This window comes from Lepidochelys kempii, chromosome 20, assembly GCF_965140285.1.
Source record: "Lepidochelys kempii isolate rLepKem1 chromosome 20, rLepKem1.hap1, whole genome shotgun sequence".
Classification (NCBI taxonomy): domain Eukaryota; kingdom Metazoa; phylum Chordata; order Testudines; family Cheloniidae; genus Lepidochelys; species Lepidochelys kempii.
Window position 1 is genome coordinate 23,562,022 of NC_136399.1, and position 14,807 is coordinate 23,576,828.

General features: G+C 51.2%; 1 protein-coding gene across 1 annotated transcript in view; it reads left to right on the forward strand.

Moving 5' to 3' along the window:
• LOC140900835 (A.superbus venom factor 1) overlaps positions 1–3,920 on the forward strand; it is a 51,517-nt gene extending 47,597 nt beyond the window's left edge. Inside the window, exons 37-40 of the mRNA XM_073318712.2 lie at positions 462–548; positions 1,113–1,196; positions 2,232–2,367; positions 3,606–3,920. Coding sequence (XP_073174813.1) covers positions 462–548; positions 1,113–1,196; positions 2,232–2,367; positions 3,606–3,747 — 449 coding nt within the window. The 3' untranslated portion in view covers positions 3,748–3,920. The remainder of the gene's footprint in view (positions 1–461; positions 549–1,112; positions 1,197–2,231; positions 2,368–3,605) is intronic.
• The last annotated feature ends 10,887 nt before the right edge of the window (positions 3,921–14,807 follow it).

Genomic DNA, 14,807 nt, shown 5'->3' on the forward strand with positions numbered 1-14,807 from the left:
ACACAGGTGCTGACTTTTATTTTTCCTGGTGGGTGCTCCACCCCCACTCCGCCCCTTCCCCTAAGACCCCACCCTAGCTCTGCCACTTCCTGTCCCCGCTCTGCCCCTTCCCCCAAGATCCCCTGCCCGCTGTTCTCTGCCGAATGCCTCCTGCCAGCCGCCAAACAGCTGATCTGCAGCCCCGCCAAATGGCTGTGGCTGATGGGTGCTGAGCACCTGCTATTTTTGTTCCATGGGTGCTTGAGCCCCGGAGCACCCACGGCGTTGGCGCCTATGCCCCATAACGTGATGGGTGGTTGGCTTCATGGCCACTCCCTTGTCGGAGGAGGTGGGCCTGTCACTGTCTGGACTAGCATGGCTCACCCAGGATTCAAATAGGTGGGCACCTGTGGGTCACTAATAGCAGAGCTGAAACTATGGTCTCCCTTGGTGATTCTCTACCCCATCCTCCTTCCCCATAGAAAACTGCTTCATGCAGCAGAAGATAGAGGGTCCCATCACATTGAACAAACGAATGGAGGAAGCCTGCGAACCTGGAGTGGATTATGGTAAATCTGTGATTTGGATCTGCTGAGTCTTTTTCCCTGAGGAGAGCGCAGAGACAGGGTTCGGAATTCGATTTGGATTGTAAAGTTTGCCCTTGAGGTTGAATCAGGAGTAAGGTCAGAAGACAGAAACCTGTTAAGGTTTCTGAGGCAGAAACCTGATAAGATTTTGAGGCCTTAAACTCCCAGAAATGAACAAGATCAGATGACTGTTTAAGATTCAATCTAACCCTAAGTATTTATCTGCCCCCCCACTTCCCTAGTATCTGAGCACTTCACAATCTTTAATGTGTTCATCCTCACAATCTCCTGTGAGGCAGGGCAGTGCTATTATCCCCATTGTACAAAAGGGGAAACTGAGGCACGGAACGACTAAGTGACTTGTCCAAGGTCACGCAGCAAGTCTGTGGTGGAGCAAAGAAATGAACCCCGGTCTCCAGCTATCGCCCACACCATGGGACCATCTTTCTCACAGCCAGTTTGGGGAGTCAGTTACACACTGAATTCTTGACAGAAAAGTACTGCAGACCTTCAACTGGTGTTTTGTATGTCTTCCTTTTTTTAAAGTGTATAAAACCAAGCTTGTTAGAACTGAAGAAGTGGGCGGTTCTGACTACTACATCATGGAAATTTTGGAAATCATTAAAGCAGGTAGGAGCTCCCCTTCTAAAATCAGGGTGCAATTTCTTTGAATGGCCTTTGGGATAAAGGCCTGCATAAGAGCTGTTTCAGAGTAGCAGCCGTGTGAGTCTGTATTCGCAAAAAGAAAAGGAGTACTAGTGGCACCTTAGAGACTAACCAATTCATAAGAGCTATTTCTCTTCTCCAGAGGAAGTGCTAAAGCAAGGCTAATCTGCTTAATGCTCCAGGGCATTAACCTATAGCCACATAGGGACAAGAAAGAATTTGCTCAACCCATCGAGGCAGCCTTGCCATGAAAAGGCAGACAAAATAACAGGGGGGAACCTCTCACTGTGTTCAGCCTGGTGCAATTGGCCAGTCTCATTATGGGCTTTTTCAACCTTCTTCTGAAGCAATTGGCATTGGCCATTGTGGGAGTCAAGACCCCAGACTTGGTGGCCCTTTGGCCCAAGCTGTTATAGGGGAGGTGGAGTCTCTCTTCCTCAATGCTGACTTTTATAAATCGATATAAAGACAAAGTAAGCAGGGATCTAACTGAGCTCAAAGCGGCTTCACTCACTGGGAGCTGATATGACTGTTCTAATTATTTGTATTACCTGAGATTAGGGGCCCCTTGTGCTAAGCACTGGACATACCCAGATACAACCCCTGCCTTGACGAGGTTACAGTCTAAATCGACACTGGGCGGATTTATTAGCCCCATTTCACAGGTGGGGAATTGAGTCACAGGGAGATCGAGTGACTTGTTCAAGGTCACACAAGGAGTCTGTGGCAGAAACAGGAGCTGAGGCCTGAACTCTTCAGGCCAGCCCGGTGCCGCAACCACAAGATGGTCCTTCCTGTCTCTAATGACTGCTGGAGATTCAGTGATTGGTTATCACAGCAGTCGCACTGGGGCTGAATTTGTACTGAAATCTCAAGAGAACGCCTGGAAGTCACCTCTTCTCTGTTCCTTTCGTCTTCATCCCTCTCCACCCTGTACTATCTCCTCGTCGCTCTGCTCTTATGTGTGAGATCTTTTTTCACTCTTCCCCGTCCCCCCAGGGACTGATGAAAATCCACAAGGAAAAACCCGCCCATTCATCAGCCACATAAAATGCAGGGAGTCTCTGAGGCTGGAGCGTAACAAAGACTACTTGATCTGGGGACTCAGCACCGACTTGTGGCCCAGGAAAGCTGAGTAAGTAGCCTCCTGTGGTTACCCTGCGTTAGTCACTTTCAAGCTGACACGCCCTTAATTAATTACCCTATCAATTTTAAGTACCTATCAGGTCACCATTACTGTACTTTCTGAGAGCCTCACAATATTGAATGTATTTATTCTCACTATGGGAGGCAGGGCAGCGTTATTACCCTCATTTAATGGATGGGTAAACTGAGGCACGGATAGCCTAAGGTCCAGGTCCTCAAAGGTATTGAGGCACCTAACTCTCACTGACTGGCCTTAGGTGACCTCTCCAAAGTACCCAAAGGAAGTTTCTGGAGTTGCTGGGAATTTAATCCAAGTTCGCCTCATCGTCTAACCCTGGACCACCATTCCTCGCAGGAGCTACCCAACTATTTCACCAGCACAAATCACATTCACAGTGCAATTTCAAGGTCCCTGCATCCAGCCACAGTTGTTCCCAAATCACTTACGTTTAAACTTGGTGGAAATATATTTAATTAGGGTAGAAACTGCACCTAACCATGAGCTTCACCAACAAAGATGCAGCTCACAGAGGCTAAAAGTTCCATCCTCATGCTATATATATATGGAGCACTGCATGCTGGGATCTGTAGTCTCTCTGTAGTCTGAGTGTAAGCTGGCTGTTTGGGGAGGCTGGCCCCCGGCCCCGCCCATTGTCCACCCATCCCTCCCGCTGGAGCCCCAAGCCCACCACCGCGGCTGCCAGCCCCCCTGCCCCAGACCTGGGCTGCTCTAGCCAGCCAGCCTGAGCGCCCATAGCCCTGAAGTGTTGGGCACCATGGCCCCAGGACCCCCTGCCCAGGAGCACCATGTGCTGCGGCCCCTGAGCCCCCAGCCTCAGAGCGCCATACGCTGCGGCCCCCCGTGCCTCAAGCACCACCAGACCTGGAGCGCCAGGGAGCCCCAGTGCTGCGGGGCCCCTGCACTGGGGGCGCCCATCCGCCTCAAGTCCCGAGCCACAGGCCAGCCCGCACTTGCCTCAGCCCCCTTGGGGAAGAGGAGCAGCCTGCATGGGCTGTGGCCAGGGGGAAGCAACGGGAAGCAGGAGGGGGCTCAGGGCAGAGCATGAGTGGGGCCACGCCTGGCTGTTTGGAGGGACTCAGCCTCCCCTGGCCCGCCATACGCGCTACCTATGCCCTTAGGCAAACCTGGCTGCCCTTGAGGAACTGAGCCAACAAATTGGACACATTCTGTGCTTCACTGCTCACCCTTCTGCCTGTCTGTCCCAGGCTATCCTACATCATTGGCAAGGACACCTGGATCGAGAAGTGGCCCAACGAGGATGAATGCCAGGAGCCGGATTTCCAGAACGTCTGCCAGGAATTCCTTGAGTTCTCTGAAGCCATGACCATGTTTGGCTGCCCAACCTAAACTTGGACCCAGCTTTCCCAGCGGCCCCAATGGGACAGTGTGAGCGGAGACGGAGTGTTACACTCAGGTGGAGACATCTCCACTCAGAGTCCCAATGCTGCTGACTCTCGCCACTAGCCCTGTCCTCTTGGGGGTTTCGCTCTCTTCTCTTCTTGTTGTTTCTATATATATAAACGGCTGATTTCTTATCCTGGTCTGCTGTGTGACTTTTTAACAATCTTTACATAGTCTGCAAAATAGCTTTTTAAGTAACGAGCTACTAGGATCATGGGTGCACGAGAAAAAACCTTAAATTAGATTAGGATGGCAAGCATGAATGGGTGGTTAGATTCTCATGGATGGATATTTGGGAGTGAGCCTTCTGTACCTCTGTGTGCCTAGGGTGACCACACATCCTGTTTTGGCTGGGACAGTCCCTTTTTTCAGCCCTGTTCCAGTGGTCCTGACTTTGTCAAAGAAGTGGGGTGTGGAGGACTGTGCAGGGAGGGGGGAGTAGCGATGTCAGTCCTGCACGGGGGGGGGGAGACAGGACTCGTGCAGGGGCAGGCAGGGCTCAGACCCTCCCCCAAAATACAGTAGTCTGCTCTCAGTGAGAGTGCCACTTTTGACTTCAAGGGGAGCAGGATTAATCTCTTAGTCCCAGATCGCCAAAGGTATTTAGGCACCTAACTGCTATTAAAATCAATGCGAATTAGTCTCCTAAATGCCTATGAGCATCTGGGCCCTAGTCCATTTACTGTTGTAACTTTGGAAGCACTAATGCAAAGCTTGTGAGGTGGCAACAAGAAGTTGCACAAAGTGGCAGATCTCGGAAGCTCGAAACCATTCGATTCCCTCTCCTCCCGCCCCCATTCACTTGGCGAATTTTTCCACGGGGATCCCTTTTATTATTTTTTATTGTGGTAGCACCTAAAAGCCCCAGTCACAGACCATAGACCCTGTGCTGGGAGCTGTATGAATAAAGAACAAAACCACACCCCTGGCCCCAAAGAGCTTCCAGTCTAAACACGTTTCAAACCACGCTGCTTGAACAGAGGCTCTAAGGCGGGGCTGAGACTTTGAAGTTTGGAAAGCTCAGTCCATAGGTAACCAAGAGGCAGCTCCCCTACCTCATGATCACGTAATTCCTGAGGAGCAGGGTGATACCAGCCTGGTTGGATACGTTACAGAATTCTGTCTAAGCAGCTGCCCAGTTCGCACAAAGCACCAGGTGACAGGGAGTGTGACATCACCATGGCTCTTGACCACAGGTTCCCATATCTAGTAGCTGGAGTCAAATTGAATCCTTGTGGATGAAACCCCTCGAGAGGCAGGTAACAGCTTTTTGAGGAAACTAATTATGTAACAAGCACGGCCAGGAGTAGCTTTGCAATACTGCAGAACCTGAGAATTATGGACACTTCTGGACATTTCGTAACTCTGAAACGTTTGTAACTCTGAACAAGCCGTCACGGGCTGCTCCTCAGGGCCGACTGCTCGGAGCGGGGGCTCACGGCTCTGCAGTGGCGGCCTGGCAAGTGGGGGCGGGGACAGGCAGCTGGTTCTAGCCCCCTGGCTGCAAGGGCGGTGAGTGGGGCACCCTGGGGCACTGCAGTGTCAGTGGGCGCATGGTGCAGGCTGTGGCCCTTTAAAACGGAGCTGTTTCTCCAGAGCGCAGGGTGCCGGCAGGGGCTCCGGCTCCAGCTCTAGCAGCAAACACTCCAGGCCAGGTCTCAGTAGCGGCTCAGGAAGTTTCTTTCCCAGGCTCAGAACTGGCAAGCTTGCCCCCCCCTCCCCCCCCCCCGCCACCGCCACCCCTCTCCCCCAGCCGGGGACAGGGAGAGGGGAAAACAGCAGTCACCACCTCCTTCCTACCTGTAAGTGGCTGCCCCGCACCGTGGCAAGTAGCAGGTGGGGGGTGCAGACAGGCAGCCCAGGTGTGCCTACCTTTAAGATGCAAATACAGACACAGTCCAGTGTTTGCTGCTTTGTTTGTTTTCCCTCAGAATTTTGGGGGCTTTAAACGCCGCGACACCCTTCCGCTTTCCGAGGGACACTCGCAATGTGGCCAGTGGTGCAATCCACGTGCCGCAGTCTGCTAAGACCCCCACTAGGAAAGCCAGGGCCCTTCAACTGAAGCGCATTCTCCTGGAGACATCCCTGGCTTCACACCCGGGCTGGCTAACGTCTCGTGCTGCCCTAGGGCCACAGGCAGCTTCTGACAGACTGTCCCCACCCCGAAGGGAAGGGACCTGTCGCCTGAAGGACGTGGGGAGAGGAGAGCTAACACTGCCCCTGCCAAGACCACGTCCAAGAGGAAATGTTGCCCGACTTACAGTTCCTTGCTCACCTCTCCTCGGTACGGACACTGCTTCAGCACTTCCACTCGCTCCACCAGGTACAGCTGCTCCTCCTTCCTCTCGTGAGGAGGATGAAGATGAGGAAGGGGAGGCTTTCCTCCCACCACTCTTCACTGATGCAAGGCAGTGTTCGGTCTGCACATCAGAAGCACCCTACGCCTCCTCCAGGGTCTGAATTTCACGGGTAGCCTGGTCACGCCCCCACCTATGCCCTTCCCACCTCAGTGGGCATTCTGGGACCCATGGGCAGTACACAGTTCTGCTCTAATGCCATTACTGGCACCACGGAGGTAAACAGATGCTCTCCACCAAAATCCACAGCGCCACCAGATGCCCCGGCCAAACAGAATTTGGAGGAGGTGGAACAAATCTTAGATCAGGAGGCAGAAGGTGATACCTGTAACTCCTTCTCGCCAGAGGAGAATGTTATGCCCCCTGCGCCCACTCCTGAGGAAGATCTCAGGAACTTCCAGGATCAAATCCCCCACTCAAGAGAAGAATGAGGGGGGATTTGATAGCTGCTTTCAACTACCTGAAAGGGGGTTCCAAAGAGGATGGCTCTAGACTGTTCTCAGTGGTAGCTGATGACAGAACGAGGAGCAATGGTCTCAAGTTGCAGTGGGGGAGGTTTAGGTTGGATATTAGGAAAAACTTTTTCACTAGGAGGGTGGTGAAGCACTGGAATGCGTTACCTAGGGAGGTGGTGGAATCTCCTTCCTTAGAAGTTTTTAAGGTCAGGCTTGACAAAGCCCTGGCTGGGATGATTTAGTTGCGGGTTGGTCCTGCTTGGAGCAGGGAGTTGGACTAGATGACCTCCTGAGGTCCCTTCCATCTCTGATATTCTATGATTCTTCTCTTCCACAGACTAAACAATCCCAGTTCCCGCCGCTCCTCATAAATCATGTGGTCCAGTCCCCTAAACATTTTTGTTGCCCTCCACTGGATGCTTTCCAATTTTTCCACATCCTTCTTGTCATGTAGGGCCCCAAACTGGACACAGTACTACAGATGAGGCCTCACCAATGTCGAATAGAGGGGAACGATCACGTCCCTCGATCTGCTGGCAATGCTCCTCCTTGTACAGCCCAAAATGCCGTTAGCCTACTTGGCAACAAGGGCACCCTGTTGACTCATATCCAGCTTCTCGTTCAGTGTAACCCCTAGGTCCTTTTCTGCACAACTGCTGCCTAGCCATTCGGTTCCTAATCTGTAATAGTGCATCGGATTCTTCCATCCTAAGTGCAGGACTCTGCACTTGTCTTTGTTGAACCTCATCAGATTTCTTTTTGCCCAATCCTCTCATTTGTCTAGGTCCCTCTGTATCCAATCTCTGCCCTCCAGCGTACCTACCACTCCTCCCAGTTTAGTGTCATCTGCAAACTTGCTGAGGGTGCAGTCCACGCCATCCCCCAGATCATTATTGAAGATATTGAACAAAACCGGCCCCAGGACCGACCCTTGGGGCACTCCGCTTGATACCGGCCTCCAACTAGACATGGAGCCATTGATCACTACCTGTTGAGCCTGATGATCTAGCCAGCTTTCTATCCACCTTCTAATCCACTTCAGGACTATCTACTTTAGTTCAGGCCTCACACACAAGGCCTCATGTCTCAGGCACTCTTTAGGGTTGCCAGGCGTCCAGTTTTCGACTGGAGTGCCTGGTGGAAAACGGATCCTGGACAAGGCCGCTAAAAGTCCGGTTGGCTGCAGCTCCAGAGGGGCAGGCAGGCTCCGTGCCCTGCTCCACACAGCTCCCAGGAAGTGGCCGGCATGTCCCTCCTGCTCCTGGTGGAGGGGCAGCCAGGGAGACTTCATGCGCTGCCCCGCCCGCGGGCACCACCTCGAGTGCCGACTCTGCAGCTCCCATTGGCCAGGAACTGTGGCCAATAGGAGCTGCGGGAGTCGTGCCTGCAGGTGGGGGTAGAACGTGGAGCCGTTTGGCCACCCCTCTGCCTAGGAGCCAGAGGGCCATACTGCCTCTTCCCTGGAGCCGCCTGGACTTCCTCCATCCCTGGGAAGTGCCGGGGCTGCTTGTGTCAGCGGCACACAGAGCACACACCACAAACCTCCTCCCGTGCCCCAACCCCCTGCCCTAGCTTGGAACCCCCTTGAGCACCCAAACTCCCTACCAGAGCCCTCACCCCACACCCCCTCCTGCACCCCAAACCCTTCATCCCTGGCCCCACCACGCCCCTTCTCTGAGTCCACACCCCCAGCCAGAGCACTCACCCCCCCACTGCACCTCAACCCCCTGCCCCAGCCCAGAGCCCCCTCCCACAGCCTGAACGCCTCATTTCTGGCCCCACCCTGGAGCCCGCACCCCCAGCCCAGAACCCATACCCCCTCCCACACCCCAATCACCTGCCCCAGCCTGGTGCCCCCCTCCCTCCCCTGTACACACACACTCCAAACCCCTTGGCCCCAGCCCCACCCCAGAGCTCACACCCCCATCCAGAGCCCTCACCCCCTCCCGCACCCTAACCACCTGCCCCAGCCTGGTGAAAATGAGCGAGTGCGCGAGAGTGGGGGAGAGCAAGCAACGGAGGGGGGGAAAGGAGTGAGTGGGGCAGGGCCTCAGAGAAGAGATGGGGCAAGGGTGTTTGGTTTTCTGCCATTAGAAAATTGGCAACCTTTCCTCCACTTTTTGTCTTTTTATGGGGAGGAAGTTTACCCATCGTCCCGGGAAAGCATAATGCATGGATGGAAGATGACCCAGTGGGCTAAACACTGGGTTTTGTCACCTTACTTTACCACCCATACATTCATGCCCCATCTGTCCCTTAGACTGCACGTTCCCTCTTACGAATGATGGACAAATTTTATTTTCCCATTGTTTTTAGTCCCTTATGGTGGGCTTGGAAATGTTAGGCCCGGGACTTTGATTGAATGTGGTTTTATGATTGAGCCTTGGGGGCATTCCGAAATCATGAATATATGCGAATAATATGGATATGGGAATTATATGTGTATGTAACAGGGTCCTCTGCCCGCCCCTCTTCCTGGGGCCCGCTGACTGCCCCAACAAAGCTCAGAGAGGTTTCCTGTTATGCAGCACCCGTGACTTTATTTGCACACACAGTTCTCCCACCACCAAGGTTGAGCTATGTACGAGGCTTACAGGGTTAGCGCCCTCCTTCCCAAGCAGTCAGCCCACAGCCAGGAGACTGCCTGTTCTCCTGGCAGCCCCCTTCCTACAGGCTCCCAGCCCTTATAACTGCTGGCTTGTCAGGCCCACAGGCGGAGCCAATCCCCAGGCCAGGCATCATGCCTGTTACACGAGCCCCAATCTATTTCTCTTGATTGGAGCTGGCTGAGCAGGGGCTAATTAGGTGCTTTTGCAGCAGCCCCCTGCTACAGCGTAGTGTATATGAGTCTAGCATGTGTGTGTATATATGATACCACCTTATAGCCAAGCATAACAATGTTTTTCCAGTCTGGTGTGGTAGTCTGGCCCTTTACTCTGGTGATGCAGATAGCAACATACCCCTAGTAGGGCAATTACAGTTACCACCCGTATCATCATTAGTAGTCGGCTGAGTGTTTTGATAGGCATTATTACAGGGTCCCCCCAGAGTGCTATGTATATAAAGAAGTAAAACAGAAATTTGGAGCAGAGACTTACAAATGAGGCCTTAACATGGAAATTCTTGTCATTAGTTACTACACAATACTGTCCAACCATGTTATAGGTTACCCTTACTGCTGGTTGTCCCCCTCCGGTAAGCTTTGCTGGACAGGAAACAGGAAGTTGCCTAGCTTCTGTTCCACTGTTCGCATTGCTCTGATATACCGGTAGCTGACGTAGATCCAGTCGTTTCTTATGGATGCTGTCTTCCAGCTAACCTACTGAATGGACAGTAACCAATTTATCAAATACCTGCTGCATCAAGATTTAGTATTGATACCCAGACACTGAACAAGATTGGTTTGAATAACAGGTGCTCAGTGAGGATGCAGTGATGACTGGTACCAACAGGGAATTTGTTCCCCCAACTTGTAGTTATTGTGTAACCTAATAATAATTTCTTTGCCAATTTGTTTTTTCCTTGCCATCATGCTGTTTGCTGCCAATCGTTTGTTAATTTTTAGTTGTGCGTTGGTGAAACGGTTCAGCAATGTTATGAACACTGTAAATGTTGTACACCAATACAGCCATAATGCAGAGTAGTCAAATTCATCGATATTTTGATGCTAAAGATTTAAACCCACAGGTACATGAATTCACTTTGCTTAATAGTATACAATTTAAATGACAGTTAGACCTGGTCCAGCTTATGGTTTTTAACTACTTATTGTCCATATACCATAGAATGAGGTGTAATTGACCACTCTGTTATTTATAAAGCAATTCATTTTTCTTTTCTTGATGCTTGAGGGTTTCTTCACTGTATACTGATATCTTCTGGTGTCTTCAGGACGTGATATCTTCTGGTGTCTTCGGTCTGTGGGATGCAACCTTAAACAGCTTTAAGTTAGTTAAAAAAATACATTTTTTTGCTTGGTTGTTTACATTTCTCTTGTTTTCAGTAATCCAAACTTAATACACAGATTTAGTTTGTAATGCGGACCACATCTTTTATAACCCAAACTATACTTTTGCAATTGTTGTATAGACTTTTATTTTCACTTGAGGTGCATTACTAATATTTTATACTAAATATAATGCTTAACTGCTAAAATAGATGCTCACAATCTTCTGTGAGAAAGTGTGTTGCTTTCCCCCGCTGAATACTCTGCCCTGGTCTACACTAGGACTTTAGGTCGAATTTAGCAGCATTAAATTGATGTAAACCTGCAACCGTCCACACGATGAAGCCCTTTTTTTCGACTTAAAGGGCTCTTAAAATCGATTTCCTTACTCCACCCCCGACAAGTGGATTAGCGCTTAAATCAGCCTTGCCGGGTCGAATTTGGGGTACTCTGGACACAATTCGACGGTATTGGCCTCCGGGAGCTATCCCAGAGTGCTCCATTGTGACCGCTCTGGACAGTACTCTCAACTCAGATGCACTGGCCAGGTAGAGAGGAAAAGAACTGCGAACTTTTCAATCTCATTTACTGTTTGGCCAGCATGGCAAGCTGCAGGTGACCATGCAGAGCTCATCAGCAGAGGTGACCATGATGGAGTCCCAGAATCTCAAAAGAGCTCCAGCATGGACTGCACGGGAGGTATGGGATCTGATCGCTGTATGGGGAGAGGAATCCGTGCTATCAGAACTCCGTTCCAGTTTTTGAAATGCCAAAACCTTTGTCAAAATCTCCCAGGGCATGAAGGACAGAGGCCATAACAGGGACCCAAAGCAGTGCCGCGTGAAACTGAAGGAGCTGAGGCAAGCCTACCAGAAAACCAGAGAGGTGAATGGCCACTCCGGGTCAGAGCCCCAAACATGCCTCTTCTATGATGAGCTGCATGCCATTTTAGGGGGTTCAGCCACCACTACCCCAACGGTGTTGTTTGACTCCTTCAATGGAGATGGAGGCAACACAGAAGCAGGTTTTGGGGACGAGGAAAATGATGATGATGATGAAGTTGTAGATAGCTCACAGCAAGCAAGCAGAGAAACCAGTTTTCCCGACAGCCAGGAACTGTTTCTCACCCTGGACCTGGAGCCAGTACCCCCCGAACCCACCCAAGGCTGCCTCCTGGACCCAGCAGGTGGAGAAGGGACCTCCGGTAAGTGTACCTTTTAAAATACTATACATAGTTTAAAAGGAAGCATGTGAAAGGATTAATTTGCCCTGGCATTCATGGCTCTCCTGGATGTACTCCCAAAGCCTTTGCAAAAGGTTTCTGGGGAGGGCAGCCTTATTGCGTCCTCCATGGTAGGACACTTTACCACTCCAGGCCAGTAGCACTTACTCAGGAATCATTGTACAACAAAGCATTGCAGTGTATGTTTGCTGGCGTTCAGACAACATCCATTCTTTATCTCTCTGTGTTATCCTCAGGAGAGTGAGATATCATTCATGGTCACCTGGTTGAAATAGGGTGCTTTTCTTCAGGGGACACTCAGAGGTGCCCATTCCTGCTGGGCTGTTTGCCTGTGGCTGAACAGAAATGTTCCCCGCTGTTAGCCACGGGGACGGGGGAGGGTTGAGGGGGTAGCCACGCGGTGGGGGGAGGCAAAATGCGACCTTGTAACGAAAGCACATGTGCTATGTATGTAATGTTAACAGCAAGGTTTACCCTGAAAGAGTATAAAAAATGTGTTTTTATAAAATGTGTCTTTTTAAATACCGCTGTCCCTTTTTTTTTCTCCACCAGCTGCATGTGTTTCAATGATCACAGGATCTTCTCCTTCCCAGAGGCTAGTGAAGATTAGAAAGAAAAAAAACGCACTTGTGATGAAATGTTCTCTGAGCTCATGCTGTCCTCCCACACTGACAGAGCACAGATGAATGCGTGGAGGCAAATAATGTCAGAGTGCAGGAAAGCACAAAATGACCGGGAGGAGAGGTGGCGGGCTGAAGAGAGTAAGTGGTGGGCTGAAGACAGGGCTGAAGCTCAAATGTGGCGGCTACGTGATGAGAGTAGGCAGGATTCAATTCTGAGGCTGCTGGAGGATCAAACCAGAATGCTCCAGTGTATGGTTGAGCTGCAGCAAATGCAGCTGGAGCACAGACTGCCGCTACAGCCCCTGTGTAACCAACCGCCCTCCTCCCCAAGTTCCATAGCCTCCACACCCAGATGCCCAAGAATGCGGTGGGGGGACCACCGGCCAACCAGCCACTCTGCCACAGAGGATTGCCCAAAAAACAGAAGGCTGGCATTCAATCCATTTTAAAGTTGAAAACTTTTAAGGTGCTGTGTGGCATTTTCCTTCCCTCCTCCATCACCTCTCCTGGGCTACCTTGGTAGTCGTCCCCCTATTTGTGTGATGAATGAATAAAGAATGCATGAATGTGAAGCAACAATGACTTTATTGCCTCTGCAAGCGGTGATCGAAGGGAGGAGGGGAGGGTGGTTAGCTTACAGGGAAGCAGAGTGAACCAAGGGGTGGGGGGTTTCATCAGGAAGGAAAAAAGAGAACTTTCACACCGTAGCCTGGCCAGTCATGAAACTGGTTTTCAAAGCTTCTCTGATGTGTACCGTGCCCTCCTGTGCTCTTCTAACTGCCCTGGTGTCTGGCTGCGCATAACCAGCAGCCAGGCGATTTGCCTCAACCTCCCACCCCGCCATAAACGTCTCCCCCTTACTCTCACAGATATTGTGGAGCTCACAGCAAGCAGTAATATCAGTGGGAATATTGGTTTCGCTGAGGTCTAAGCGAGTCAGTAAACTGCGCCAGCGCGCCTTTAAACGTCCAAATGCACATTCTACCACCATTCTGCACTTGCTCAGCCTGTAGCTGAACAACTCCTGACTACTGTCCAGGCTGCCTGTGTACGGCTTCATGAGCCATGGCATTAAGGGGTAGGCTGGGTCCCCAAGGATAACTATAGTCATTTCAACATCCCCAACAGTTATTTTCTGGTCTGGGAATAAAGTCCCTTCCTGCAGCTTTCGAAACAGACCAGAGTTCCTGAAGATGCGAGTGTCATGTACTTTTCCAGGCCATCTCACGTTGATGTTGGTGAAACGTCCCTTGTGATCCACCAGAGCTTGCAGCACTATTGAAAAGTACCCCTTGCGATTTATGTACCTCGTGCTCCGGTGCCAAGATAGGGATATGGGTTCCATCTATGGCCCCACCACAGTTAGGGAATCCCATTGCAGCAAAGCCATCCACTATGACCTGCACATTTCCCAGGGTCACTACCCTTGATATCAGCAGATCTTTGATTGCGTGGGCTACTTGCATCACAGCAGCCCCCACAGTAGATTTGCCCACTCCAAATTGATTCCCAACTGACTGGTAGCTGTCTGGTGTTGCAAGCTTCCACAGGGCTAGCGCCACTCGCTTCTCAACTGTGAGGGCTGCTCTCATCTTGGTATTCTTGTGCCTCAGGGCAGGGGAAAGCAAGTCACAAAGTTCCATGAAAGTGCCCTTACGCATGCGAAAGTTTCGCAGCCACTGGGAATCATCCCAGACCTGCAACACTATGTGGTCCCACCAGTCTGTGCTTGTTTCCCAGGCCCAGAATCGGCATTCCACCGCATGAGCCTGCCCCATTAGCACCATGATGCCCACATTGCCAGGGCCCGTGCTTTGAGAGAAGTCTGTGTCCATGTCCTCATCACTCACGTGACCGCGCTGACGTCGCCTACTCGCCCGGTATTGCTTTGCCAGGTTCTGGTGCTGCATATACTGCTGGATAATGCGTGTGGTGTTTAACGTGCTCCTAATTGCCAAAGTGAGCTGAGCGGCCTCCATGCTTGCCTTGGTATGGCGTCCGCACAGAAAAAAGGGGCGGAATGATTGTCTGCCGTTGCTCTGACGGAGGGAGGGGCAACTGACGACATGGCTTACAGGGTTGGCTTACAGGGAATTAAAATCAACAAAGGGGGTGGCTTTACATCAAGGAGTATTTCAGGCAGGACTTCACGGAGGGTTCCAATAAGAAATGGTGCACCTAAGTAATTGTTCTTATTGGAACAAGCAGGTTGGTCTGGCCTCTAATTGATACATGGCTAGATTTACCTCACTGCACCTTCTCTGTGAGTGACTGCAGTGTGACCTAGAGGAATGAGTCCCCTAGACAAGGGTGGGGGGAGAAGCAAATGAGTACAAAACAAATCTGGTCTATTTCTTGTTTTGATCCACTCCATCTATCTTT